At 50.5% G+C, this 27,432-nt stretch overlaps 1 protein-coding gene across 3 annotated transcripts in view; it reads left to right on the plus strand.

The window, feature by feature from the left end:
* Nucleotides 1–21,182, plus strand: part of CELF2 (CUGBP Elav-like family member 2) — a 180,125-nt gene extending 158,943 nt beyond the window's left edge. Inside the window, exons 8-14 of one of the 3 annotated variants that reach the window (XM_049777084.1) lie at nucleotides 1,241–1,304; nucleotides 4,353–4,487; nucleotides 8,156–8,275; nucleotides 12,329–12,526; nucleotides 15,880–16,023; nucleotides 18,515–18,684; nucleotides 20,031–21,182. In XM_049777084.1, the coding sequence (XP_049633041.1) occupies nucleotides 1,241–1,304; nucleotides 4,353–4,487; nucleotides 8,156–8,275; nucleotides 12,329–12,526; nucleotides 15,880–16,023; nucleotides 18,515–18,642 (789 nt within the window). In that variant the 3' untranslated portion in view covers nucleotides 18,643–18,684; nucleotides 20,031–21,182. Of the gene's footprint in view, nucleotides 1–1,240; nucleotides 1,305–4,352; nucleotides 4,488–8,155; nucleotides 8,276–12,328; nucleotides 12,527–15,879; nucleotides 16,024–18,514 lie in introns of all 3 variants that reach the window. The other 2 variants (XM_049777086.1, XM_049777085.1) reach the window with 2 other exon arrangements.
* Nucleotides 21,183–27,432: the final 6,250 nt, after the last annotated feature.

The raw sequence follows: 27,432 nt of genomic DNA on the forward strand, positions 1-27,432 counted from the left end.
CAGTCCCCAACTCTTCCTATACCCTAAACCCCCACCCCATCTCTGAGGCCCTGTCTGCAGTGGTGTCCAGATCCAATGAAGTGCACTTTGCTCAGACTCATCATTACAAGGCCACAGCTAGGGCTTCGCCCTGCCTTCTCCCACGGGGAAGGGAGGAACATGTTCGGGAGGATCCGGCAGTGCGGCCCCAGCCTGACCCCTCTGTTACTGCTTCACAGGGGTGCAGGCATGCACAACTCTTGAGACTCAGTGGTTTGCAGGGGTGAGGGTGTACAGAGCAAAGGGATATTGGTGGTTTGCAGGGGTGTGGGTGTGCAGAACAAGTGAGTGTCAGGGTGTTTTCAGGCAGCAGGGGTGCAGGGCAGGTGGATCTAGGGATGGTTTACAGGGGTTCGGGCATGCAGAGCAGGTGGATCTGAGGATATCTTACAGGAGCGTGGGTGTGCAGAGGAATAGGGTCTAGGGTCTGCAGCAATAGCACCTGCAGTCCTGACATTCTGTTCTGGTGCCAGAAAGGAGGAAATGAATAGAAATGAAGGATGGGAGAGTCCTGAGTGATGGCACAGCGGTAGGGGATTTGCCAGAATGGACCTGGGTTCGATCCCATATGGCCCCCCAAGCCAGGAACGATTTCTGAGCGCATAGCTGGGAGTAACCCCTGAGCATCACCGGGTGTGACCCAAAAACCAAAAAAAGGAAAAAAAAAAAAAAACTAAATGACGGATAGGGCCAGAGCAATCGCATAGCAGTAGGGCACTTGCCTTGCAGGAGGCCAACTCTGGACAGACTCTGGTGTGATTCCCGGCATCCCATCGGAACCCTGGAGTCTGCCAGGAGTGATTTCTGAACACAGAGCCAGGAATAACCCCAGAGCTCTGCCAGGTGTGACCAAAAACAAAACAAAACAAAAAAGAAATGACAAAAGGGGCAGCTGGGATACAACCAGTGTGTCTGTCTATGTTGTTGTGTCGACAAGTGGGAGTTAAGACCAGGGAAGGGTACAGGAGGCCTAGAGAGACATGAGGAGCAGCCATTATTCACGCCACTTGGCCTCAGTTGATCGAACCCCTGGAGTGTGACTAAGTTTCCTCCTAAGGGAGATGAGGCATTAGTAAGGATTTACAACCCCTAGTCTAGAACCATCCATCCAGGCAGAGACCAGAGCTGCCAGTGTGCTGGGGCAGCAGAGCTGGCCATACACACAAGATCCCCAGGTTCAACCCTCCCCCTTTCTTCGCAGCTCCTGCAGCAAGCCACCTCCTCCAGTAACCTGGGCGCCTTCAGCGGCATTCAGCAGATGGCCGGTAAGTGCCTGCCTCCCCCCTCCCACACACACACACACACACACACACACACACACACACACACACAACCTCGAATCTCAGTCTTGCCATCTTGGGGGGAAACCTAGGAGCCAGCAGCTGGGATGGTCCCCAGCTGAGGATTCTATTGAGGGACCCCAGAGTCATTCTAAGGAAAGAAGGGATGTCTTGGGGGAACTGGGGAAGGTTCATCGAGATTCCTCATTCATAGAGCCTGCATGCCCGGCCTTGAGCAGAGGCTTCAGAGACAGGACACAGTCCTGCCAGAGACCTTGGACTCTGCAGACCCCCCCTGCTGCAGATCTACCCCCAACACCACCCCCAAATCCTTAGATCTACCCACCTCCTGTCACGAGCTCAGGGGTACTAACGGGACCCAAATTCCACAGAAAGCCAGTGTCTCATGAGAAGGAGACACTCCTGAGCATGTACGGGGAGGGATACATGCTGTTCCCAGACAGGAAACTGGACTCCAGTCTCACCTAGAAGCCCTTGAGGGTCAACCAGGCCATGCTGGGACAGCTGGATTCAGTGCCAGAATAGCACCAGTTGGGTTCTGAGCTGGGTATGGAAGAAGGTGGCATAGCGGGATGCCATAGAGAGGGTCGTGGGGCTCAGGGTGGCCCCTCAGGGAGTGTGAACTCAGAGCTCACATGGCCCAGCCAGGAACCCCCAGAGCAGGGATCATTCATCCCATTAAGGGTGGCACCATCTTGCCTGGCCTCACACCATGTCATTGATGTCACCTGGGGCCTGGGTTGGTGACATCTGCCTTCTCGGGACACGACTCAGCCACCCAGGCCTGGAGTGGTGCAGGACATGATGACAAACCAATGAAGCTAGAGTGGGGCAGCAGGATCCTGAGGTGATGGGAGAGCACTGGGACGAGACATCAATAGAATCTCCAGCCACACCCCAGACTCGAACCATTTCCTTTCAAAGTCACTTTCAAAGGCGTCTCAGGACCATGAAACGCGGAGCCCTTCCCTGCACGAGGAACTTTAAAGCAGAAAATAGATCAAGCTGAGAACCCCGCAAGTCTACACTCTTTTTATGTGTGTTTTAAGCTTCCTTGAAGTCGGTTCATTTTCTTTTCCATCTTAAAAACTGCCGTTTAAAAAACAAAGCTTTTCTCATTCATCTGTTGCATTGGCTGCAGTGAGCTGAGATCCTGGAAACTTGGGGTGCAGGCATTATGGGAAATGAACTTTTGCCCTAAAGGAGGAGGACTCTCATCATTACCACATCAGAGGAATGAAATGAGGGAGCACCTCGGGGCTCCCCAGAGTTGTGGCTCAACTTGTCCTCACTTGAGCCCTGCTGTGGCCAGGAAAGCCCAAAGGTTTATGGGGGAGACCTGGCCCCAGAAACCAGTCAACCGAATTATAACATTGGAAGCAGATTCTGAACCCTGACACCCAGCAGGTCACTCTCATGGCAAGAGGGCACAGCTGAGATGGGCTCTGATACTGTGAAAGTGGCGTCTTGGACTGTCGCAAACCGGAGTAAACCTAGACTCTCCGGGGCTGGCCCAGTAGGTGCAGGAATCGATCGCTCCTTCCACCCCAGAGCACCAAGCAAGTCGAGACCACACGGATGCCTCACGGCCTCTGGAACAGCATCTGATGCCCCAGCACTTGGCCTAAACCTCCCACTTGAGGCATGGTTGGGAGAAGGAAAAGCCACAGTTCAAGGGCAAATGACAGAGACCAGCCCCCTGCATGGAGGGGTCCCCGAGGTCCCCACAGAAGGGATTCTGTGTTGGGACAGAGCCAGGACGCTAGGGCTCACTGCACCCACCATTAGTGAGGTGCACCTGGGACCCCCCAAGTCCTTCCTAATGGGCCTGAGAGAAGGTTCTGCTCACCTCCCATCTGTCACTTCTCAGCAGACTTGATTGGCAAGCACTGGGCAGCAGGCATCTGTCCCCCGCTTATTGATATGCAGATTTATGGTAATTGCCTTGAACAATAAGACACAAAATTACCGAAGGTGAACATTAAATTAAATTTTCATGCCCTTCTCCTTAGAAATGCATTTTTTTCCCAACCATAACTTTGCAGCAGGGCCTCCCCCCGCATATGAAGGGGGCAGAATTCCCTCTTTTGGGTCCTTTGCCCTGAAGGATGGGAGTAGCCCTTTGCCTTCCACTCACACATACCCCCGAGGACCCCACACTGGTGTGCCCTGCTCAGCCCTGGGTCTGGGGGTCCCAACTCAGGATAGCCACTGTCCACCCCAACTAGTGCCCAGGGTGGGGGCACCCACAGGCACTGACCCAAGGGGATCAGAGACAGCCTCGCCCATTGGTGTTGGGGAGATGCACAGAACCTGCGGGGCCCAGTGGCCAGGCTAGTGAGGGCAAGAACCCCAAAACATGGGGGACAGGCTGGCAGGCTGTTTCCCCTCTGAGGTGGGCAGCTGTGATGCCTTCGTGACAGACAGCACCCAAACCCTGCTCAAGCCTGTCTGCACACCTGTCTCTAGGTGTGTTCTTGGAATGTTCTCTCCCCTCTGCCCACACCCACACACACAGGGAAGCTGGCTGTGGGCACCTCTCTGAATCAGGTTCAGGGAGTGTGGTGGACGCCTGGGGGGGGGGGGATATCTGTGGATAATTATAGAGGGCACAAGGGTCCTTCAGGGGGTCAAGGAATCTGCCATCTCTCAGCTCCGAGTCCACCAAAGTGACAGGGCTCACCAGTCAACCCCAGAACGATATTTTAGGGTCCATCAGAACCACAGCCTCTGTTTGGGGGCCCCACCCAATGCTAGATACTGTCACTGGCTACCTTCCTCTTCTCTAAGTGGTAGAGAAGTGTGCTGGCCCCTCTGCAGGAAGTAGGGTGCAGAGGCCAGAAATGCTCTGAGCGCCTGGCAGGCCATTGCGAAGCCAGAACTGCAGAGTTGACCTCCCAGCCTTCGGGCCCAGGGTCCTGTCTTGCCTATGGAGTGAAGGCTAGGGGAGGGAACCCTGCGAGGGGGCCAGACAGTTGAGGACCTCACGCTCTACACCCTTTCCCTCCTCAGGCATGAATGCACTGCAGCTCCAGAACCTGGCCACGCTGGCGGCAGCTGCTGCCGCAGCCCAGACCTCAGCCACCACCACCAACGCCAACCCCCTGTCCACCACAAGCAGCGCCCTGGGCGCCCTCACCAGTCCGGGTAAGCAGGTGGTCCCACCCGGGACAAGTGCTGCTCCAAGAGGGCAGGAAGGGGGGGCCAGGTTCTATTAATCCTCTCACAGGGACATCTCCAGCCCTCAGGCCTTTCCTTACTTGGGAGTCATTTAAGAATGTTCTTTTAAGTTTCAGAACACTGTCATCAGGTTGCTCAGTGGCTCCCTCCTCACTCCCTGGCTTCTAAGATCAAAGCCCACAGGCCCAGGAGAAGGGTACAGGCCCCACCCAGGGCTCAGGCAGGAAGAAAGGCACATATATGTGGCCTGTCCAGGGTCAAGTCCCTTCCCTGGGAAGCAAATGCCGATGTCCGTTTAGAGCCAGACTAATGTGGATGCTCAAAGACTGGGCCTATTTCTGTAAAAAAGTTTTCTGGCCTTCTCCTCAATTTCTAAGACCTGGATGAAAGTGAGTTCCCTAACACTCCCCCTTACCAGTTCATGCCTGGACCATCTCCAGCTTTCTTTGGCCTGAACAGCCCCATGACCTTTCTGCTGAACCCATACCCTGAGCTCAGGGGTTAGAGGTGTGTGCAGGGGTCCCTCCTCAGAGCCTCCAGAACATAGGAGTGAGGAGGCCAAGAACTGACCGGTAAATTGGCACACTTGGCCCACAAGTGATCTCAAAAATGCCTCCCTACTCTGGAAGGCCTCATCCCATGGGCCGGGACCTGCCACACATTGATGGACCCTCTACAGGGTAGGCTGACCATGTTCTGTTAATGAAATCGGTGCCACATGAGGGAAGGTTGATGCTTCTTCCTGTGTTATCAGGTTAGACTGGGAAGTATTTTCTTCATAAGAAATTGTGCTCCCCCACATGAAGGCTGACAGGATGGCATTCATGCTGTAGACATGGGACACATTTCCCCCTCTCTTTTGTAACCGTATTTTGCTTAGGGAGAAAAGGGGGCCTAAAGAGCAAACCCTGAGCATCCCTTTGGTTGGCTGTGAAAGAAGGGGTGGTTTTCTTTAAGCATTGACTCAGTTTGGGCAAGAGTCCACTGTGGTGTTGGCTGTGGGGAAAAAGGGCAGCTGCAGGCAGAGGAGATAGGCCCAGCCATCTGTCCCCTTGCTGTGCACAGTACCTCAGGCAGCCCATTGGGGTTCTCCTTTCCTCTGGGGGCTCCACCGGCTGTCCGGGCTGAGGTGGGCCTTGGTGCCTGGCCATGGCGGTTTCTCTGTGGACAGTTAATGCCTTGTCCCTTGAGGACATGTGTCTGGGGAAGATATAGGAACTCCTGACTCATCATGCCAGGCAGAAGTGCCACCTGAGTCCGTGTGGCATTGCCCCGATCTCCATGTTGTAACCTTGGCAATGTGTGCTGATGTGGAGGGCATCCCACAGACAAAGGTGCACATGCCCCCACCTAGCCCCTTACTAGGGTCTGTTGGATCCTCAAAATGGCCATATCCCCCCTCAATGTGCTGGTGAGCATTTTCTGGCAGTGGGACCATCTCATTGGGCTTCTGAGGCAGCCATGGACAGCTACAGTGAAAGCACTTTTTTTGAATGGGCCTAAAGAAATTTGGTGTTTCAGTCAAACAAATTTTGTGTAACTAATGCCATTCAGGGCATCAGTGGAGTGAGGATGTGAGAGTTTCATGAAGTGAGTCCAAGAGTTGGACCAAGACGGCGGGGCCTTTGGTAATTGGGGTTCATCTGCCTCAAACGGATCTTCCCAGAAAGGAATGGAAGCCCCCCACTCAAACCCTCACATTACTCACTTAACCTCATAATTGTGAATTTATCAGACCCAAGAGTACATACCCCTCCCACTCTATTATAGATGGTTTTAAACAGCCTATATTTTAAAACATGAAAGATTAGGCTTTAATTTTTGTTTAAAAAATCCCCTCAGGCAATAAATACGTCCCTTTGTCTCATGGCCTTGAAATAAAAATTAAAATAGTTTAAATTGCCCCCTGGTTAGAATAAGCGTTTCGTGCAATTATCAGATGGTAGTGAATAAAACTAGAAATTAAATCATAAAAAAAAAGAAATTAAATCATCAAAAGAGTCAAAACCAGGTAAATGCATATTATGCCTTTTACGACTTTCTCCTGGGTCCTTAGATGCCTAATTTAATTGCATTTCTTGTCTTTTGTTTTGATGTGATCATTTTCCTTTTATTTACCTCAGTCTCTAGAGTTAGTGAATTAATTCCTGGGTCATTTCTTCTTACTGGGTTTTGAACCCATTTCTGAAGCGAGGTGGAAGGACCATGCTGTTCTCTAGCAGGCAAACGGCCTGTGAATTTCTCACAGAAGCTGAGGTGTGTGTTTTGGTTGTTGCTGGCTTGGCTGGCTTGGAACACCCCCATGTTCCAGCAGGGCTTCCTCCTGGCTCCGCACTCAGGAACCACTCTGTGCCCCAACACCACAATATGGGGTACCAAGGATAGAAACCCACTCAGCCACAAATAGAGTCAATCCTCAACTATTGTACCAGTGCTCCAGCCCCTGGACGCAGTTTTTTTTTTGTTTATTTGTTTGTTTTGTTTTTTGGTATTTGGGCCACACCCGGCGTTGCTCAGGGGTTACTCCTGGCTATCTGCAGAGAAATAGCTCCTGGCAGGCACTGGGGACCATATGGGACGCCGGGATTCGAACCAACCACCTTAGGTCCTGGGTCGGCTGCTTGCAAAGCAAACGCCACTGTGCATATCTCCGGCCACGACAGTTTTTTTTTTTGTTTTGTTTTGTTTTTTTGTTTTGGGGCCACACTCAACAGCACGCATGGGGCTATTCCTGGCTCGGAAATCACTCCTGGCATCCTGGCAGGCTCAGGGACCCATATGGGATGCTGGGGATCAAACCCAGGTTGGCTGTGTGCAAGTCAAATGCTTTACCCTCTGTGCTTTCGGGGGGGCCACCCCTCAGGATGAATTTTACATGCATTATCATTGGTTCACCAAGGCTTTACTGCAAGTGTAAATTTGGGAGCCAAGCGCCTCACCTCAATAGTTTCAGAGCTTCATCTCTAGCCCCACCTAACCCCTGATACCATCAGACAGACAGGCACTGTCTGCCTTCCAGCCGGGCTTCCTGCCATTCTCACTCTACCCTCTTAGGTGCCCAATAAGCACCAAACACCTTTGAATTCCATCTGGTGTGTTGCAGGTTCAGAAGCCTTTGGGCCAGCCACATTTTCCACATTCAGCCATGCACCTACCTTGGGCTCCCAGAGGCCTGGTGGGTTCTGAAGTGGACCTGCTGCCTAGCTCTCAGCTGGCATTTTCTGGGCAGGCTTGGACACCAATGGTGCTGCTCACCCCTACCCAACTGTGCCCCTTGAAAAGTACCAGGCTCTCAGCCATTCCCAGGTCGGGGAAATCTATGGCCTGCATTCCCATTCCCACTATAGGACACACCTGTTAGTGCTTTCTTCAAGTTCTGGAGAAGTCCTGGGGAGCTGCTTAGGTACCCTGGCTCCAGGGCACAGTGAAGGCAGCTGACCCATGACACAGACTCCGAGCCTGGCAGGGACTGTGCTAAGGTTGCTTTGGGGAACGCTTCTGCCTAGGACCTATCCCTGGCACTGTCACCACAGCCGGCAGGTGCCTGAAAACTGGGCTCCTCACAGGGTGTGGAATGGGGGGCGACCTTCCAATTGCCATGCCCCTCATTATGATTCTTTCCTCTTGTTTTTCAGTGGCGGCTTCGACCCCCAACTCAACGGCTGGCGCTGCCATGAACTCTCTGACCTCTCTGGGGACTCTGCAGGGCCTGGCAGGGGCCACGGTCGGGCTGAACAACATTAATGCGCTAGCAGGTACCACCAGCAGCGAGGACCCTCTGCTTTGGGGGACAGCCTTCCCCGAACCCCACAACAAGCACAGACCCCACCAGTGAGACAGCACAGGCTCTGAGAGGCAGACATGAGGAACATAGGGCCCCCAGTCTTCGTACCCAGCAAAGCCTCCTGCAGCAAGACTGGCCAGGGCTGAGTTGGGTAGCCCTCATCCTCAAACATAGGGACCCCAAGAGCTCAGCTACTCTGGTGGCAGAAGGTCACTTGGTGTTTGTCTCTGCACTGAGGGAGCCCAGGCCCATTTGCCTTTCCCATTGGCAGGTACCCCCCAGAGAAGCTGGGCCCCAAGATTCAAACTGGACCCACCTGCCTGCCCCACACCAACCTTCTGAAGCTTTAAGGGGCCCAGGAAGTGATGAGTCAGGAACACCCCTAAAAAGCAAACTAGCAGGCAGCTGTTTGTTGTCTGGGGCCTCCTAGGTCTTCTAGACTGACTAAGAAAGGGTTGGGAAGGGGGCGGATTCCTGAAGAAGTGAGGGTGAGCTTCCAGCACACCACCCCCTGGGAACCTGGCAAACTGGCGGCCGAACCCCGCAGCGTGGGCCCCAGAGCCCCGTCACACACAGGCCTTCATGCCGCTTCTCTTGCCCAGGACCTAGTTCCCCCCAAGCCAGGACTGACTTGCTCGCCCGCCTGACATGGTCTCAGAGCACCAGGCCAGTGGGAATGCTGTCCTCCCCAGCACGCATGGGACTGCTGCGTGTCGTCTGTCTGTCTGTCTTTCTGTCTGTCTGTCCGTCATCTGCCGTGTGTCTGTGTCTCTCCGCCCCTCATCTGCCGCACTCTGCTGGGACTTGCCCGAGGGGCTAGAGGGGATACAGAAAATGTAGCCCGGTCTGGTGGGGTCTGTGTGGGATGTTTCTGCTCCTGGCAAGGTGGACTGGGGGGGGTGGTCCCCCACGGGCATGCATTCAAGTCTTGGCTGTTGGGCCAGGAGCAGCATCTATGGTTTTGTAGAAGGGTCGGAGTATGTGGGATTGCAGATGGCAACACCTGCCCAATTTGAATTGGGAAAATGCTAAAGCCCAAAGTCAGACACTGATAAAAACACATTTCTGGGATGTGATAACACTTGCCATAAGCTCTGCTCTACCCTGGAAAAAAATAGCCCAGGCCTGACCCACAGAATGGCTCTGCCCTGTCCCAGACATGGGGAGGGGAGATAAAGAAAGCAGACAGGTGGCCCCCATCAATCCTGAAATTCATCTCAGCATGGATCCTGTCCTCTTTCCTCCCGGCCCCCAGTGAGAAACAGATGAGAAATGTGACGGCTTGAAGTTGAGACAAACCTACTCTTTCTCGAGTCCACTTACTAATGGGGGAGGCCTGTGAGGTGTAGAGTCCTCAAGATGGAAGCAGAAATTGGCATTCTCAGAAAGACTGGCCATGACCCAGGCCCCCCATGTGTCCCTGTAGGCAGACAGTGCTTGGGATGTTGCTCTCAGAATGATGAAGAGTCTCTTTCCCCCAGATAATCCAACCCAGGAGCCCAACTGAGCGTGTTTAGACACATTTACAGGTGTCATTTAAGGGGCAAGATATTCAGAAAGGCCCACTGGGGATGCTAAAGGTTTACACATTATGGGAAGCCAGAAAGAACTGTGTGGAATGACAGGAAGCCAAGCTCTTGGGCAGAGGGTCCCCTCCACCTGCCTGAAAAGTGACTCTCCTAATATGGAGGGTTTGGGGGAGAAAGAAAGAAAACACCAACATGAACTCCTACACCCACAGCCAGGGCACCGATGGCACCAATTGCCCATACACACACAATCAGGGTGGTGGGGTCCAGCCTGTTCCCTCATTCATATCTTGCAGCCCAGGACAGACTCATCTACATCCAAGAAACCCTATCCCAGGAGTGGGCATATGTGTTAATGTTTTGCTCTCGGCCCTCCTGGTTACTAGGTAGAGAAGCTTTTCCTACAGAGCTTCTAGACCCATTCCCTAGATTCCCCCACATGGCCCCCTGTGCCAGGCGGTTCACTGTTCCCATTAGCCATTTATAAAGACCTTCCCATGCCAATTCAGCCATGCCATCAGCCCATTGCAGTCGCCATCATCCAAGCCACCTGCATGGGAATCTGGGGGAGCTGCCTCGGGGAAGAGGACCCATGCTCCCACTGTCCCTTAGTTCCTCACATGTTGTCATGGGCGGGCAGCCTTGGGTGTCATCAATCACCCACAGGAATAGCCATGCACATGAAATCTCCCTGATGGCCTTCCAATCCTCAAGAACCTCCAGTGTCCTCTTCTTCCTGCCTCTGGAAGGCAAACCCCAGATTTTCTGGCACAGCTCAGGATTTTTGTATTCTCCATGTACTTGGATTTAATACAAGTCTGTGCCCTGACTTTCAACCTATGGAGCAGGACCGCAGGGAGCCTGCCTCAGCCCCACTGGGCATCGACACCACTGCCCATTCGAGTCCCTCTTGGCATGAATACAGCCCTGCCATGGCTCACAAGAGGAAGGCAGCTGAACAAGGCACAGGATGTGCTATGTTTGGAGAAGGGGATACCAGCATTGCAAGGGTCATAAATGGGCAGAGAATGGCACCTCATCCCTCCATACTGGGCCACGGCCACCTCATTCCCATTCCTCCCAGAGCTTCTGAGTGTCCCTTAGCATCAGCACCTTCCAGTGAGCCTATGCTCCCGTCCCACCATCGGATATGCCTCTGCCCTCTGCAGAGAGGCAACTGAGGGCCCTCCCCATCCAAGTCCAACCCCTCAAGGCCTCTGAGGTAGAGCAAAGCTTATATTTCTCCTATTGGAACTAGGGTGGCTGTATGACACTGCCATGAGCCCTTTCTACAGCTGTCTGTAGTCTCGTGAAACTGCTGCCCAGCTCTTTGGAATCAATTCTAAGCCTTCAAAGTCATCCTTCATGTTTCAATGAAGCAGATTTTCTTTTTGGGGGGGGGGGGGGCACACCCAGCGATGCTCAGCATCTTCTCCTGTCTCTGCCTGCACTGAGCTCACGCCTGGTGGTGCTCAGGGGACCATATGGGATGCTGGAGATTGACCCTTGGATGACCACATATCAAGTCAGTGCACTCTGGGCTGTCACATGGCTCTGGCTCAGAAACAGGCAATGAGTCGTCATCAGGAAGGGGACTAGAGTCTGAGGATGTCGCTTTCCTGTTTCTTGATTCTTCTGAAAGTTTATGCTCTGGGCTTGGTGCTCACTCTGCTGCCTGTCCAGGAAAATGGAATGTGAGAGCAAAGTCATAAAGATAGCAAGCAATGGGTCTGAGGGGACACAGGACAGGACAGTCGACCACCACTGGAACACACACACACACACACACACACACACACACACATCTTTCACTGATGAAGGGCAAGACATTTCGTCATAGGACCCTAACTGGACACATCACTCAGATGGGCTTTTCACAGGACCGTCATCTGGTCACACATGTTTGCAGACAACTTTGGACAAAACCAGCACTCACGCACACAAGTGTGCTGCTGGAAATAACCTCACTCCTTCAGCTGCCACAGAGAAAGTCCCTTGTTGTCCCTGTGAGTTCCCTTCAGCCATTGGTCTTCTCTTCCATGACCAGGACGACCGGCCGGTTCTGTGCAGGGGTGCAGTGCAAGTCTCTCAGCTCTCCCAGGGTCTAGTTTTAGGGACTGTGTCCTTCCATCCTGCCCTCTGGAGCCACCCAGGAGCACTCTGTCATAGGCCCCTTGTGTAGATGTCCTGGACTCCACCCTGAGTTCAGGCGCCCCTTGTTCTGAGGGCAGCAGGACTTGCCAGTAGCACAGTGCATGGGCCAAAGGCTTGGCCACTGCTGCCTGGGCTGGAGGGTGGGGGGTGGCCCCTACCGTGCTCGCTGCTTCCTGCCCTGTGTGTGTCAAGTCTTGTCTCGTCCCGTGTGGGGGTGCTGCTGGGAGGGAGGGTTGCATGCACTAGCTGTTTGTCCGTGTGTCAAACGATCTCTGACTTCCTTCAGAAAGCACTAATGAAAAGTGCTGTTTCTCTTCTCTATTGTTGGGTTTTTTGTAAAGTTGCTCAAATGCTCTCAGGTATGGCGGCTCTGAACGGAGGACTTGGCGCCACGGGCTTGACGAATGGCACGGCGGGCACCATGGACGCCCTCACGCAGGCCTACTCAGGGATCCAGCAGTACGCGGCCGCGGCACTGCCCACTCTGTACAGCCAGAGCCTGCTGCAACAGCAGAGCGCGGCGGGCAGCCAGAAGGAAGGTAGGTGCCCGGCCTGCCTGCTGCTCCCACAAGCTGCGCTTCTGCAGGGAGCCCGCTGGTCCATGCCCGGTCTCTGCTGGCCACTCAGCCACAAGACCCATCTACCAGCTCCCATCACTCGGACTTGCTGTGTCCCGGCAAGTGGCTGCCACCTGAAACCTGCCCATGGGCTATGTGAGTTCCCTGTGGGCTCCGTGCCCTGTAGTTGGAAGATGTGGCCAAGTCTGGCCCCCTCCCACCCCAAGAGACAGTTTCCAAGGGACCCCACGAGCTATCTTTAGCTAAGGAAGGATCTTCTGTGAACACTGCCAGTCAAGTCAAGGTTTCCAGATGTTAATGCTCAAAATAAGTTTGGGCCATAGAGACCATGCAGCGGTGCAGACACTAGTCTGGTGTGTGGCTAGCCCCATTCCCACCCCACAATTGGCACCACTATGTGGCCCAATAAAAATAGACTCCGTGGGCCCAGAGAGATAGCACAGCGGCGTTTGCCTTGCAAGCAGCCGATCCAGGACCAAAGGTGGTTGGTTCGAATCCCGGTGTCCCATATGGTTCCCTGAGCCTGCCAGGAGCTATTTCTGAGCAGACAGCCAGGAGTAACCCCTGAGCACTGCCGGGTGTGGCCCAAAAACAAAACAAACAAACAAAAAAAACAAACAAAAAACCAGACTAAGTAAGCCCACCAGCAACACAGCAAGGAAGCTAGTCCAGCCTGCACTCAGCCACTGTTCCCTTGGGCGCCACCCACCTTCCTCAGTGGGACCTGCTTGGTGAGCAGCTGCTTCTCTGACTTGTTTCATCTGGAAAGAGATGCCCAAAGCTGGCAGCTCTGCAACTAAACTTGTTCAACTTTCTTTCCTGTCGTTGTGTTCCCTTCAAAGTTCCCATCTCCTTTTGGCCCAACACTGCCATCGATCATGTTTTGAAAACTTGTGAATTTCATTTTATTTTTGGTTTGGGAGTCACACACCCAGGCAGTTCAACGCTGATCCTAGCTCTGTGCTCAGGAATTTACTCCCTGCAGTGCTCAGGGTACCCTATGGAGTGCCGGGGTTCGAACCTGGGTTGGCTGCATGCAAGGCAAACACCCTCTCTGCTGTGCTATGGCTTCAGCCCCTAAACTCATGAATTTTAAAGGGAACACAATTTAACTCATGAGTGACAAAGGAAAGATTTTTTTTTTCTGCTCATTAGCTGTTAAAAGTGAAGGCCAGTGCCAGCAAATAGGGCACTTGCCTTGCATGCAGTAAACCGAGGGTCAACCCATATATCACAAATGGCTCCCTAGTCCCCGCCGGGAATAACCCTGAGCACAGTTAGGAGTTAGTCCTGCACATAGAATCAGGAGGGAGCTCTGAACACAAAGCCAGGAGCTCAGAAACAGGATTCAACCCTGGATATGGCCCCAAACCACCACCACCCTCCATCAGGAAAGGTGATGGCTTTGTGATAATCTCAGCTACTAGTGAGTTTGGTTTCCTCTTTTCTGTGGCTCAAGTCTAGAGCTAGAAAGCCTGAATATAAATGCAGAGCTACTGGTCTCCGTGCCTAGACACCAGCGTCTCACACACACCTCAGAGCCTCTCCTGAGACCCTATGTGGGATCCTGCCAGGTTCCAGACTTAAGGGAGGGTGCTCTGAACGAGCATTTCCTCAGGGAGCCCCGAAAGACCCTTTGGGGGCCACGAGCCATACATCCACATCTAGCCTTGGCAGTGAGACCTCCAGTGACACCCTCAGCCTCTCCTTGTGCCTACACCCCAACCCACACAGTCCCAAATTCTCACCTCTTGACTGCACTCCAGACGTCAGCAGCACCTTCCTAAGGAAAATGTACCTCACCTGCAAGGAAGACAGGAAAGCACAAGCGAGGCATGGGCCCCACAAAGCCCAGTCCACCGTGCAAGTGCCACAGTCCCGAGCAGGGCGCGAGCCTGGAAGGACACACAGGCACGGGCAGAGCATGAGCACGAAGAACCCCAAATCAGGCGCCAGGTCTGGGACAGGAGCCCATCTGCCTGTGCAGCAAAGTCCCCATTCTCCCTGCTCCCTCTGCCTTCTGGGTATCCCACTAGCCCTACAGCAGGCAGACTGACCCCCTGGCCTGGCAGCCCTTCCTCACTGTCCTCACACCCTGATCCCACCATTCCAGCTTACAGGAGGTAAGTGCCATCCATGGTAGACAGAGTCCAGTGCACCCCCTGGCACCCCAAAGCAGTCTGAGAGAGAAAGTCTGAGAGAACTGGCCTGCTGAGCCAGCAGTGGGCCCATACTGATAATGGCATGGCCAGAGCTGGAGGTGGGGGGCAACCACCAGCTATTTTTCTCTCCAGGGGACAAAACCACACATGCCAAGTCAGCCCAGGCCAGGGATGGAGGAAACCATGGTGTCCTGTGGGCATATGGGGCACATGCGAAGAACACTATGGTGCCACAGTGAAAAAGTCTCAGTTTCCCTCAGCCTCTGGCAACTGTCACTATTTTCTCATCTTCCTGTCCACAAAACTTGAGGGAACCCAAGGAGGAGGTGGAGGGCAGAGCCTCCATGCAAGCTCCCTTCCCCACAGGGCAGAGATACCCCTTTCGAAAAGGCTGGTGGAGCTGGACAAAGCCTAGAGTCCCCATGGAACATAGGCAGGCCTAGTTCGTCCCTACATGGGCACAGACACATATCTGACCCCACCTTGCACAGCCTGGCTTAGGCTCGAACCAGCTACCTGGGGTCCAAGAAGTCTCTGTGGCCCAACCACTGTGGCTCTGATTCCGCTGTTGTGTCTTTGTCTCCTCTCATCCCTTCCCTCCCACCTGCATGATGACCCCTGCACCCCCACAGGTGTCCTTGGGGCTCAGCCTCTTCTGCACACTGGGACTCGAGTGCCCTTCCTGGGGATACCCTAGTGAAGAAGCCCTGAGGGCATACTGGGCTGAGCCCTCACTTTCCTGCTACCTCCTGCCCCCGCTTGGGGTGCCCCTCCCTAGGGTGACTCTCTGTGGCACCCTCCCCCTGCACTTAGAAAGCTCGCTACCTCTTCCTTCTAGGGCCTTGACTCTTTGCCAGTCATTTCTAATAAAGATTATGAGACTGTGTGGGAAGAGACTTGGCTAACAGAGTGGGGTATAATTAGGGACATGATTGAAGAACCCAAGCAGCACTCAACTACGCCGGAGGGCCATACCGCTGCAGTCTGCCCTGAGCACAGGACTGGATCCTTAGAGGGACAGGCGAATGGGCACAGCCCAGACCCGACACCCCGGATGGTCACCCTCTGGAAATGGGGAGACATGTATGCCTGGGGCCTTCACCTGGCAAGGAAGCCTAGGATGCCTGACTCCAGCTCTTCTTTCTTCTCCAGGCCCAGAGGGCGCGAACCTCTTCATCTACCACCTCCCGCAGGAGTTTGGAGACCAGGACATCCTGCAGATGTTCATGCCTTTCGGAAACGTCATCTCTGCGAAAGTCTTCATTGACAAGCAGACCAACCTGAGCAAGTGCTTTGGTACGTGAGAGCCGCCGAGCTCCAGCATGGCCGCGTGGTCCTGGCATGTCATGGCAGACATAGCATGTCCATGGCAGAAAGTGACGGGCAGGCAGCTGGGAAGGGCGCGTGGCTCAGAAGCCAGGAGGGTGCTACCCACTGTAGCAACAACCCTTGGTGTTCTGGGTTCAGGGCAGCAGACTGCGCCAAGTTATTTGATCAAAAGGAAGAAGGGGGGACCACAGCGATAGCACAATAGCAGGTCATTTGCCTTGCATGCAGCTGACCCATGATGGACCCAGGTTCGATTCCAGGCATCTCATATGGTTGCCCGAGTCTGCCAGGAGTGATTTCTGAGCGAAGAGTCAGGAGAAATCCCTAAGCTTGTCGGGTTTAGCCCAAAACAAAACAAAAAAAAAAACAAAAAGGAAGAAGGGAAGGGAGCAAAAGGCAGGACCTAGGGAGGGACACAGAGTGCCAGATAGTAACACTGAACATGCTACACTACACTACACATGCGTGCTCACTGAACACACATCACATCCACGGGACATTTCTGTGCTTTCCCAGTGATTTCTGTCTCTCAGAATCTGTCGCTGAGCCCCACACGAATAGCTCAGACTGTCCTGACAGAGACTGGCACTACAGACTCATGGCCAGTGTCGCCCTGTGGCTGGGAGTAACACATCTTGGTGCCCCCCCCATGAGAGTCACAAGCACGAGTTGGGGGTCACATATAGCTCCATGCCCCATCAGGAGCCAGTTAGGGTTGCTGGTGAGGCTTTTGGAGAGCTTTTGGGGGGGAGATCCCAGGCGAATGGGGGGTGTCTGCATACCCCTTCATAGCAGCCCAGATGCCAACCTGGGGTTCTCTGTGAACTCACCGTCTGACTCAGATGGTGTTCGTTCTAGCCTCCCAGCATCAGAGTTCAAGCCTGATGTACCCTAAAGCCGTGTGGAGGACAGATGTTCAGAGTGCAGAGAACTGGCATTTGCTTTCATCTCGCTTGGTAACAAACAGTGCAGGCTGACAGGAGGTGGTGGGGCTAGCACCCAACAATCGCACAGGCCATTTTCATATGGAAAGACCCAGAGACCTGCATGGTGGGAGAAAATAAAAACACACCCAAAGGCAGGGTGAAATCAAGGTTCTGGCCCCTCTATCTGGCAGTGGGCCCAGGCTGCTGGGACTTCGAGAACACTGTTCTGACCATCCCCTGAAAGACAGAAGTGAAGTCTCAATCTGTCCCAGAGGACATCATATAGCTACTGCCATTGCTGATGGGATTCAGGGGACCACCCAGCCTTTGGAACTGGCCTCCAGCATTCCCGCCTTGGACAGATATTCTGACCAGCATCACGGTGGCGGTTTGCGGTTTCCTGAATAGTAAAGCTGGCTGAGCGCTGGGTGCGTGGTGCCTGGTGTTTGACTGCTGCCTAGGGGCCAGGTTCTTGACCCTTTTCACCCCATTCCATTAACATTCTGCCATTTTCTTGCTATTCACAGATAATAATCTAGAAAGGAGGAAAATCAGAATCCAAATGTTGGATTTAGTGTTACACTTATAGGGATTTTTTTTTTATAGAAGCTGCCTGTTATGGCATGAGAAGCTCATGAGAAGCTTTTCTGTATATAATATTCTCATTTTATTCACTGAGAATTCAGCTGACGGTTCTATTTATGTCCCTGTTTTCCCACTGTGGTCTGTAAAGGTGTTTTCACTCCTGCTTTAAATTTTAACAGAAGGTTAAGTTGGCATAAAAGCTTCTGAACATGGGTCGGAGAGATAGCACAGCAGTAGGGCATTTGCCTTGGATGCGGCCTACCTGGGATGGACCAGTACAATTCCTGGCATTGCATATGGTCCCCGAGCTTCCCAGGAGCAATTTCTGAGTGCAGAGCCAGGAGTGGCCCCTGAGTATTACTGAGTGTGGCCCCAAAACCAATAAATAAATAAACTACTTTTTAAAAAAAATAAAATAAAACCTCTGAACAGCTGATGTTCGGAAATGACTCCATCAGCATTAGCAACTTCCCCCAAAACCAGGATGAGTAGAGACCATGCAACCTGGGCCCAGAGCTTTCCAGAGCATCACTTGTGTCTTTTCAGAAGCCTATCCATCTCCTGCCTTTTTCAGTGGTGAGTATGATCCAGAGAAAGAAGTTCTTCTAGGACGGCGGGTAAAGCCTGACTAACCAGACACCATCCGCTCTGCTGCAGCTAGAGAGAGGGAGATAGGAGGGACTCAGCATTTCCCGGGGGCTCTAACACCAGAGTGTGCCACTTCCAGGACAAAAAAATTCCAGTGCCCACTCTCATTCACCCAGACCCAGTGGTCCCACTACCACCTCTCTGCACTACCAGGGCACCAAGTGCCCTGAGCGTCCTGGCGTGGCCCTGGTGCCACTCGAACCAACTCCAGGACACGCGTATGCAACATGCACGGTTCGTGGCACAGGCCGGGTGCATCCTGGTCCTGATGGTGCCTCTCGTCGCCTTGTGTCTTGCAGGCTTCGTCAGCTACGACAATCCTGTGTCCGCACAAGCTGCTATCCAGGCAATGAACGGCTTCCAGATCGGCATGAAGCGCTTGAAGGTGCAGCTGAAACGCTCCAAAAACGACAGCAAACCTTATTGATCCGAACCCGAGGCTCCCTGCTCTTATGTTAGCTTTCTTAGGGTAAGTCCCGCGGGCCAGCCTGTGGTCGACAGGAAAGACAGAGGAGGACACACTGCCAGCTTGTACCGAGAGAGACAGTTATTTTTACAATAAGGCCTCCAGCCCCCTCCCGCCCCCCCAGTTCGCCATGACGAAACCTTGGGCTATCTTGTTTCTATTGAGTAAACTCCTCCAGTCGTGCCCTCGTCTTCTCCTTTGGTTTGCAGTTCCAATCTCCTTTGACCTTTTTCCATTCTCCTTTGTTTTTTTGAGTTTCTGTGGGATTTTTTTTTCTTTTCGCTTTTTCAAAGGAAAAAAAAAAAAACCAACACATACACACACAGATAAATGCCACCTTGAGAATTTAAAAGGCAAACAAAGGCAAATGCGCACTGTGCCAAGGGCGCTGCCTGGAGAACGTGCCCTTCCTTCTGGGTGCCAATCCCTGAGGAGGGCCCTGCTCAGAGGAGGCAACAGCCGATGGCCTAGGGGAGAGGAAAGCAGACAGGACGTCTTTCCACTACATCCAGGTCCTTCATTCAGCAGGATTTTGATTCGAGGGTTCAAAGAAACATGACATTTATGGGTCAGATTATTACACTGGTTGTCTATTTTGTTAGTATTAATTTTAGTTTTTAGAAAGGATTAATGTACAAAAAAAAAGATTTAGAGATCTGTTTCTTAAAACTACAGGGTTTAAAAATAAAATAAAATGAAGTGAAAATACTTGATGTTTCTTGAAAGATAAATTTAATAATAAATAAATAATACATAAATAATACATAAATAAAAAAAGAAAGCCACAGGCCTGTAAATTTTATTTGTAGAAAAAGCATTTCTATTTTTGTACAAAATTTTTACTGCCTCAGAAATAATGGAAGTTATTTATTGCCTATTGTTAACTTATTGGGTATCTAAAGAGCAGTTCTCTGTGCTAGCGAGATTCTTTCGAAGTAGTCTCTAGAGGAATCGTGGTAGGAAGGAATGGGCTTTTCTTCACCGTCGAACCCTAGGCCTGAAGTTCATGCTTTCCCTCCCGTGTGTTCGTGTGTCTGATGGTCTGTGCGTGACGTCCATGACCGAGTTTCCAGTCTGACTTTTCCCCCTCCCCGTATGTCACCTCCGTCTGAGCTGGAACCTGCCCCCTGTCCCCACCCCACCCTGTCCCCCACCCTGGCCCCCCGGGAATCCATCCCCTCCCTCTCTGGATGGATTCTCCAGGCGGGCAGAGATGCAAACGGCGTGGTTGGCTGTGGGCCCCGGACCTCAGATTTGCATTAGTTTCCTGCTGCCCCTAAGACTGATGTTGTTGCTGCCACTCCTGTAGCTCCTGTGTAACTTTTGACTCTCCCTTGTTTTCTCCTTAGACATCTCCATGCCCGTTAGTTCACCGTTTGCCTAGCATGTCCCTGTGGCGTCTCAAAAAGTTTCATCGTCCCGTCATTGTTTCTGATGTCTTTCTGACCTCACATCATATTTGGTTCTCCTACTGACCTTTGACCTAGTTTGACCTTTGAGATTTGCATGTGACCTCATCTAGTTCTGAATTCTGGGAAGTCAATGTGGATAAAAAAAAAAAAAAAACCACACAAAAAACCATCACCAACAACATTGCTGCATTTGTGCAAGACTGAAATTGATGATTAGACAAGTTAATAAGGGGGGGAAACCTATATGGCAAAAATGTTTTTTATTTCTAATTATTTTTCTTTTCATAAAAACAGACTTGAAAGTATTATACAGGGATTGGCATTCTTCCTGGTCACTGATGACAATAGCAATATGTGACCAGGAACCAGAATGTTGGTTTCTAACAGACTACTTCCAAAACAGTTGGAGAAATAATAATAATAATAAAAAAAAAAACTGTCTGATCTTAAGTCTCCAGAGCTCTGTAAGAGTTTTTACATTTTTCAGGCAGTGTAAAGTTTTTTGATAAGGCCATTTTAGGTGGCTCACTTTCTCATTAAGATATATATATATAGAACCACTTTTTTGTAGATTAGTATAAGAAAACTATTTACCCTGTTTTGGGGCAAATGCTACCTATTGTGTCACCTTTTGCTGAACTGACTCACAGTTAGACAATCCATGGTTTGACGCACATGAAATTACCTATATTTTATACTGTTTCAATGTACAGGAGAGGGGTTACTGTAAACTGTTCCGTTGGTGCTTCTGTGAATTCAGTTGTGGTTTCATCATGAGTCTTACGGTCTTAATGTTCTTTGTTGATAAGACAAGTTTAGAATTGGTTTTCTTAAAACAACAACAAAAAAAGAATTTCAAAAAAAAAAAGTTGTTTGCTTAAAAAAAAAATTTCATGTGAGGGGGGGAAAAATAATCTATTCCAGAATAAGTTTTGTGTTGGCTTGTAAAGCATTGATGTCCTTTTTTTAATTGTGAAAACTATTTAGATGTGTTTGTGTTCAGCAAAATGTGATTTCTTTTTCTTTTAAAGAAAAAAAGTGAAAAATATATAGTGCCAAATTCCAAAGGTACTTCCTTTCCTTCCTAGAGCTCCAGTGTGTTTCTTGTGAGAAGTAATTTGATAACATGGGTATTTTATTATGTGTTTTGTATAAATCCCTAATATTTAAAAAACAAACAACAAAAAAACAAAACAAAAAAAAAAAGGTTATAAAGTTTGTTAACTTGCTATCCTGTGGTCTTGTTGCCTGAAACTGTTCTTGTTTGTTACTTCTCGATGATGTTTTTTGTAAGACATTGTACAAGCGCCCGTATCCCACTTTTTTAAACTGCTCTGCACACGGGTGTCGCGGCAACCTCACTCTACTTTCTTCATGACACGTGGAAACCTCTAAGGTGAGAAAGTTTTGAACTTTTAACCCTTTCTACCCAGAGCTATCTGAAACGTTGGGAACTTTTTTATACTAGCACCACTTTAGTTTGGTTTGGGGCTGTTTCAAATTTGGACCTTACCCCCACCACCACCACCCCGCATATATCGTTTTTTGGAGTGAAAACTACTTTTCTTATCCCTTTGGATGAGATTCCAAATATAATATAAAATAAAATAACACAACAAATTGAAAGCAGGGGTGGAAAAAAAAATACACTTTCACCTTGATTCTTTCTGGTCATTTTTTTTACAAAACAATTCTCAGTATGCTGCCGGCGCCCCTGCCTCTCGCTTGAACTCCTGCAGCCTGTCGGTCGCTGCGTCTTCAGCGGCATGGCGGCACCTAAATCTGGTGTCTTCCAAGCTCTGAGTTCGGGCTGCAGGGCGAGGTCCAGGAATCTTCAACAGGGTGGCCTTGGAGGCTTCTTGCTTTGAGTTCTTTAGTCCTGATCTGCATTTCCACCAGCCCAGTAGACACCTCTGCCAGGGCTCAAAAGCTGCCCATGCCTCCCCAGCCTTTCATTCTTCATTGAATGCATTTCAGTGGGCCTGGCCCTATTGGGCAGACCCTATGTCTCAGTCACAATTGCAGACCAAATACCCAATGCCAGTTCCTGCTGCCACTCTTCCAAGTGCCATAGCTATTCCTTTTGACTTTTTACTTCACGGGGTGTGGAGGGGGAGGCACATCTCTCACAGTCAAGACCCAGCCCGCTGCCATCCATCCCTGCCACCCCAGCCCAGTGGCACATCTCCACTGCAATGCACACATCACTGGCGGCCTCATCTGCCCCTCTTCCCACCCACCACCCAAGTCTGGTTAGATGTGTGTGGATGGGAAGGATGAGCCTCTGTAACGATGCAAAAAAAAAAAAAATAATAATAATAATAATAATAATAATAGGGAAAAAAAACTCACGAACACCCCAGCCCTGCCCGATTTTCCTTCTTCTCAGCACACACACTGCTACTGATGTCTTCTCTTACACTCACTCACTCACTCACGTGTTTACTACTGCCGGGGCCTCCCTTCGTCCTCTGAGGGCTATTTTGTACTTCCTGCCGCAATCAGCCGGGAAGAGAGGTCACCGCACACGGCCCTCACTGACACACACGCACACACACAAGAGCACACCGTTGGAATCTCTCCCTTTAAAGCATCCCATTTCCTCACAGACACCCCGTCCTTGCCCTTGCACCCCAGCACGTTCTTCAGAGGAACCTGTGTGTGTGTGTGTGTGTGTGTGTGTGTGTGTGTGTGTGTGTGTGTGCCAAGACTGAGCACTGAGCTGCGCCTTCCCTTGCACAGGGCCCCCACAGCACAGCACTTTTGGGGGGGGAACCCTCTTTGTTTTCCTTGTGCATGTTTCATTGTGGTAAACATGAGCCCTCCTCAGAGACAAGGGTCCTCCTAGTCACTTTATCTCTTCATAGCAAAAGGCAAACGCTGCACGGCGCAAAGGGCCTTGCCAGAAGAGAAACACACACACACACACACACACACACACACACACATGCAAACACATGCACACACACATGCAGGGAACCCGCTTTTTCAACATGAGCGTAGAGCACAGTGGTTCTGAAATACAGGGAGCGGTACAGAGGACGCAGTTCCTCCTGAGGGTCGGTGCCTTGCCGCCTCTCACTCACCCTAGGGACTTTGGCTTGTGGTACTCGGGAATCATTTTACTGTTTCTGTTTTTTTTTTTTTAATTCCTCTTAAGTGCTATAATTAACAAATAAAATCGAGAGAAAAAAAAACCTGTAGTTTCATTATCTTTTTGAATAATGTCATACAAAAAATGTATTTGTGTTTTTTTGTGCTGTGAGAATTGCTGTTTGTAGATTAATAATACCATTTTGTTTAGACTTATACAAAATAGTTTTTAAATATTGTCTGAGAAAAGCCAAAGTTAATGCAACCTAGTGGAAACTGTAAGACCATTTAAGTATTGTTTGTTTTATTGATGCATTTGGATTTTGTTGTTTGAGGGAATTTGAGCCAAAAAAAAAAATATTACGCAGGCTTTCCTATTTCTACAACTGATTGTACTTATGCATTTTGTACCAGTGGAACTTTTTATACTGGAGATTAAAAAAAAACACACACAAAAAGGAAATTTTTGTGGCTTACTGTCGTGGGCCTTGCAATGACTGACTGAGTTCAAGCTTGATTTCTGGTTGATAGAAAGAAAGTTGCTTTTCTTTTAAGAATTAAAAACTTTGGCTTGGTTTCTTTTCTCCCTTTGCTTATATCTAGCATTAGAATTTTGTCTTAAAATACAGCGGTAAGTTTCACTTTTTATTCTGTATCGTGCAGTTACACAATAAGATAATTAGATTTAGAAGTACTCAGTCACTTTGGATAAATGTATTAGTTAAAATTTTAGCAGTTTGCTTTTTTGCTGTTTAGATCCAAGTTTTTTCTGATTCTTCTGTCCTCAGTGTGAACATAACCGTGTAGTTGAAACAGTCAAACTTATTTTTGTAACGTGTGTTACTGTGTGATGCAGTTTTTTGCTTCTGTCTCCAATATTAAACCATTTTCCTAATACTTGTTTCTCTCTCTGCGTGTTGTATTGTTGGCAGTCATCCTGTGTTGGTGATACATCCACACGCCTCACTGTTTCACGTGTGTTTTTTTTCTCTATGTTGTGTAACAAGATACAGTCGATTCCACCTAAGTGAATATCTGATTTGGGGTAACTGCACACCACTCCCCAGATTTTCGCGTGCTGCTTCTTTACTACTGCTTCTTGATTTGATTTGTGCTTTTTCTCTGGTTCTCGGAAGCGACTGCCAGCGGGGTTGAGGGGCTGCCCAGACCCCTCCTGGATGGTCTTTGGGGACTCGCACCTTCACCTGCTCTTCTCTCCCCTTGGGATTCCCTGGGCCTGGGGCTAATCACCCGGGGAACTCCTGCTTTTGGCAAAGCTTCAGGAAACTTAGGGAAGAGAGGGGGAGAGTTCCAAGGTTTTCTCTCATTGGCTCACTCAATCCTTTGAAGGCCTAGAAGGAAAGAAAATGAACCCCAGTGGGGAGAAGGTGGCTGGGAAAATGGGGACAATGATATCTTTCATGCTGCCCATAACTGGCAGTGATGTAGGACAGACAGGGTTGAAAAGACAAATTATTCCCACTAGCTACTCTAGTGATTCAAGCCACAGAGCAAGGAAGAAAATGACAGCACTGGGTGGTAAATGCACTGGGGGGCAGGGTGGGCTCAGCTTTCTTATACCCCCCCCAAAATGCATAGTTTTGCCTGCTTCCAAAAGATGCTCACTCAGCCCCTGGACAGTTTCCCAAGAGCCTCCTCTTCACTATCCCCCCAACATCAGTTAGCCAAGAGCTGAAATTCCTTGAACTATTTATTGCCCCACCCCAACTCAGGCCATGGCTCCCCTCCCTCCCTCTGCCCTGCGGACGCTCAGGAACCGGCTCGCTCTCCAAGTGCTCTTAAAAAGCTCCCACTGCTGTTGGCCCCCTACGTTTCTCGTTCCTCCCCCAGAATGGCCCCTTTGGGACTCAGGCCTGTGCCCCACAGCCTTCCCAGGGATGACAAGGACACACCCACAGGTGCTCGAGGGCCCGGTGAGGCCGAGGGCAGCTTCTTCCTGGCCCACATGCCTCCCACATAAAAATGCCTGCTGTCAAGCCCAGCACAGCCTTGGCCAGGGCCTGGGCCCAGGAGGGGAAGGAGGGAGGCTCCGAACACATTTTCTTTTCGGTGGGGGCCTGAGGGAGTGCGGGGGGGGGGATCTGGGGGAGGACAATGGAGTCTTTGTAAGACCCAGGTGTCTGTTTTTGAAACACATCAGTGACCCTTCAGCTGGCACATGGCCGAGTGCTCGTGCCAGGTCAAAGGGAAGGGCAGAGGCAGCATCCAGTTGTTTTAGAGGAGGGCACAGATTCCTGCCAGGAAGGGGGCGAGGATGTGAGCTGCCCTCAGGACTCTGCCCATGGGCTGGTCCCTGGCACACTCTGCCCAACGCCTCCATGAGAATCAAATCATTCCTGATAAGTGAATAAAATATTGTGGCCAAACAATCAGCCTATTCACTTATCAGGAATCGACTGTTCTGCTCAGTCACTGTTTTTGTTTTTCATCTCTGTTGTAGTTCACTATTTTTGCTGTGTTCTGTTTCTCTCCTCTCATGCTTGGGCAAAAATCACTGGAAATCCTCTCTTCGTGTGACCATGAACCGTTTCTATCGAGTGAAATGATTATCTTAACAAAATCTATGCACTTGCTATCAGGAACACAATACTGGATGTGTCTTATATATATTGAACTCTATAGTACTCGATTTCTTAAATAAAGCTTAAGAAAGGATGTTGTGTGTAAAGTTAATGTGGTTATTTTTCAAAGCAGTGTTTTTAAGGGGTATTTTTGTGCTATCAAGTCGTGAGTGATACAAGGATATTTTTCATTAAAATTATATCACTGGCTTTATGACTTAATATTCAATAAATTGACTTTGGAAACAAAAATGGAGTGGGGGGAAGTTCTTCCGAGTGCATGTTAGTAAGAAACTTCTGGAAAGCCAGCCCCTTCCCGGGTCCAGATCCATCCCTTGTGGCCCAAAGAACATTGGACACAGTGCAGGGTCCCAAGAAGTAGTCAGGGCTGGTGCAGGAGAGAATGGAGGAGAGAGCTCAAATATGGGCAGGAGCAAGGACCTTGGGCTTCCCCCTACACCACAGCACACACAAACACACACACACACACACACACACACACACACACTCACATGAGAAGGCAGACAGGCCAGTGCAAACCCTCCATGTGGGACAGTCCATGACACCAATGCGCTCCCTGGGGTTTGGCCCTTGAAAGGACTCAAAATATTTTTCCTGCCTTTTTCTATCAAATAATGTTTCCTCTTCATGACTGAAGAGAATAGCATTTTCTGTTGAAGTTATTTTTGACTTGGCTTTTTACCATTATATTTGTTTTCTTTGTCTATGATTTTAAGAAATCCCAAATTTTCTATTGAGAAAATGGTAATTTTATCCCTGATGAGGACCACGAGAGATCATGCTTAATGACAACCCAGACAATCCAACATTAATCCCCCAGCCTCTGCTTCCTCTCAACCCAAACACCTCCTCAAATATCTAGGACCGAAACCAAAACATATCCAGAGTGTGATGGCTCAGAGAACTGCCAGATCTGAGGTCTGTGAGTCTATGCTTTGGGGGACCATCCAGTTCAGGGTCCACAGCTATTCTGTCTAACACCAGATGAAAAAGCCCACTTGGGGCCGGAGAGATAGCATGGAGGTAAGGCGTTTGCCTTTCATGCAGAAGGTCATCGGTTCGAATCCCGGCGTCCCATATGGTCCCCGAGCCTGCCAGGAGCGATTTCTGAGCATGAAGCCAGGAGTAACCCGAGCGCTGCTGGGTGTGACCCAAAAACCAAAAAAAAAAAAAAAAAGAAAAAAAAAAGAAAAAGCCCACTTGGGGTCAAGAGAACTGGCAGCCAGGGAGGCGCCCTGGAAAGCACTTTTGCTAGTCTCACCTTAAGCATGAGGGAGAATCAGAGTGAGCAGAAAATGTGGGGGAAGGACAGAGGACAGGTCAGAAGGTGAGGCCCATGGCACCTCTTTGTTCTCGAATCGGCAGGGCACTACCCACTGCTGTCCCCCCAGAACTCACCCAAGTGAGGCCTCCCTCTGCAAGGACCTGGGCACATTCTGAAAGGAACATAGGCTCTGCTACCTCAGGGTGTCCTCACTGCCTCACTGACAAAGTGGGGGAGAAAGAATTCCAACCACCTCAACTGAATCGGTACAAACCAACCCTGGCATCTCAGTCCCCCCACCCCAAACCCAGCAGTGCTCAAGATCTACTCCCTAATATGCTCGGGGAATCATGCAGTGTTGGGGGTCAAAGTCCGGCAT

This window comes from Suncus etruscus, chromosome 7 (genome assembly GCF_024139225.1).
Source record: "Suncus etruscus isolate mSunEtr1 chromosome 7, mSunEtr1.pri.cur, whole genome shotgun sequence".
Classification (NCBI taxonomy): domain Eukaryota; kingdom Metazoa; phylum Chordata; class Mammalia; order Eulipotyphla; family Soricidae; genus Suncus; species Suncus etruscus.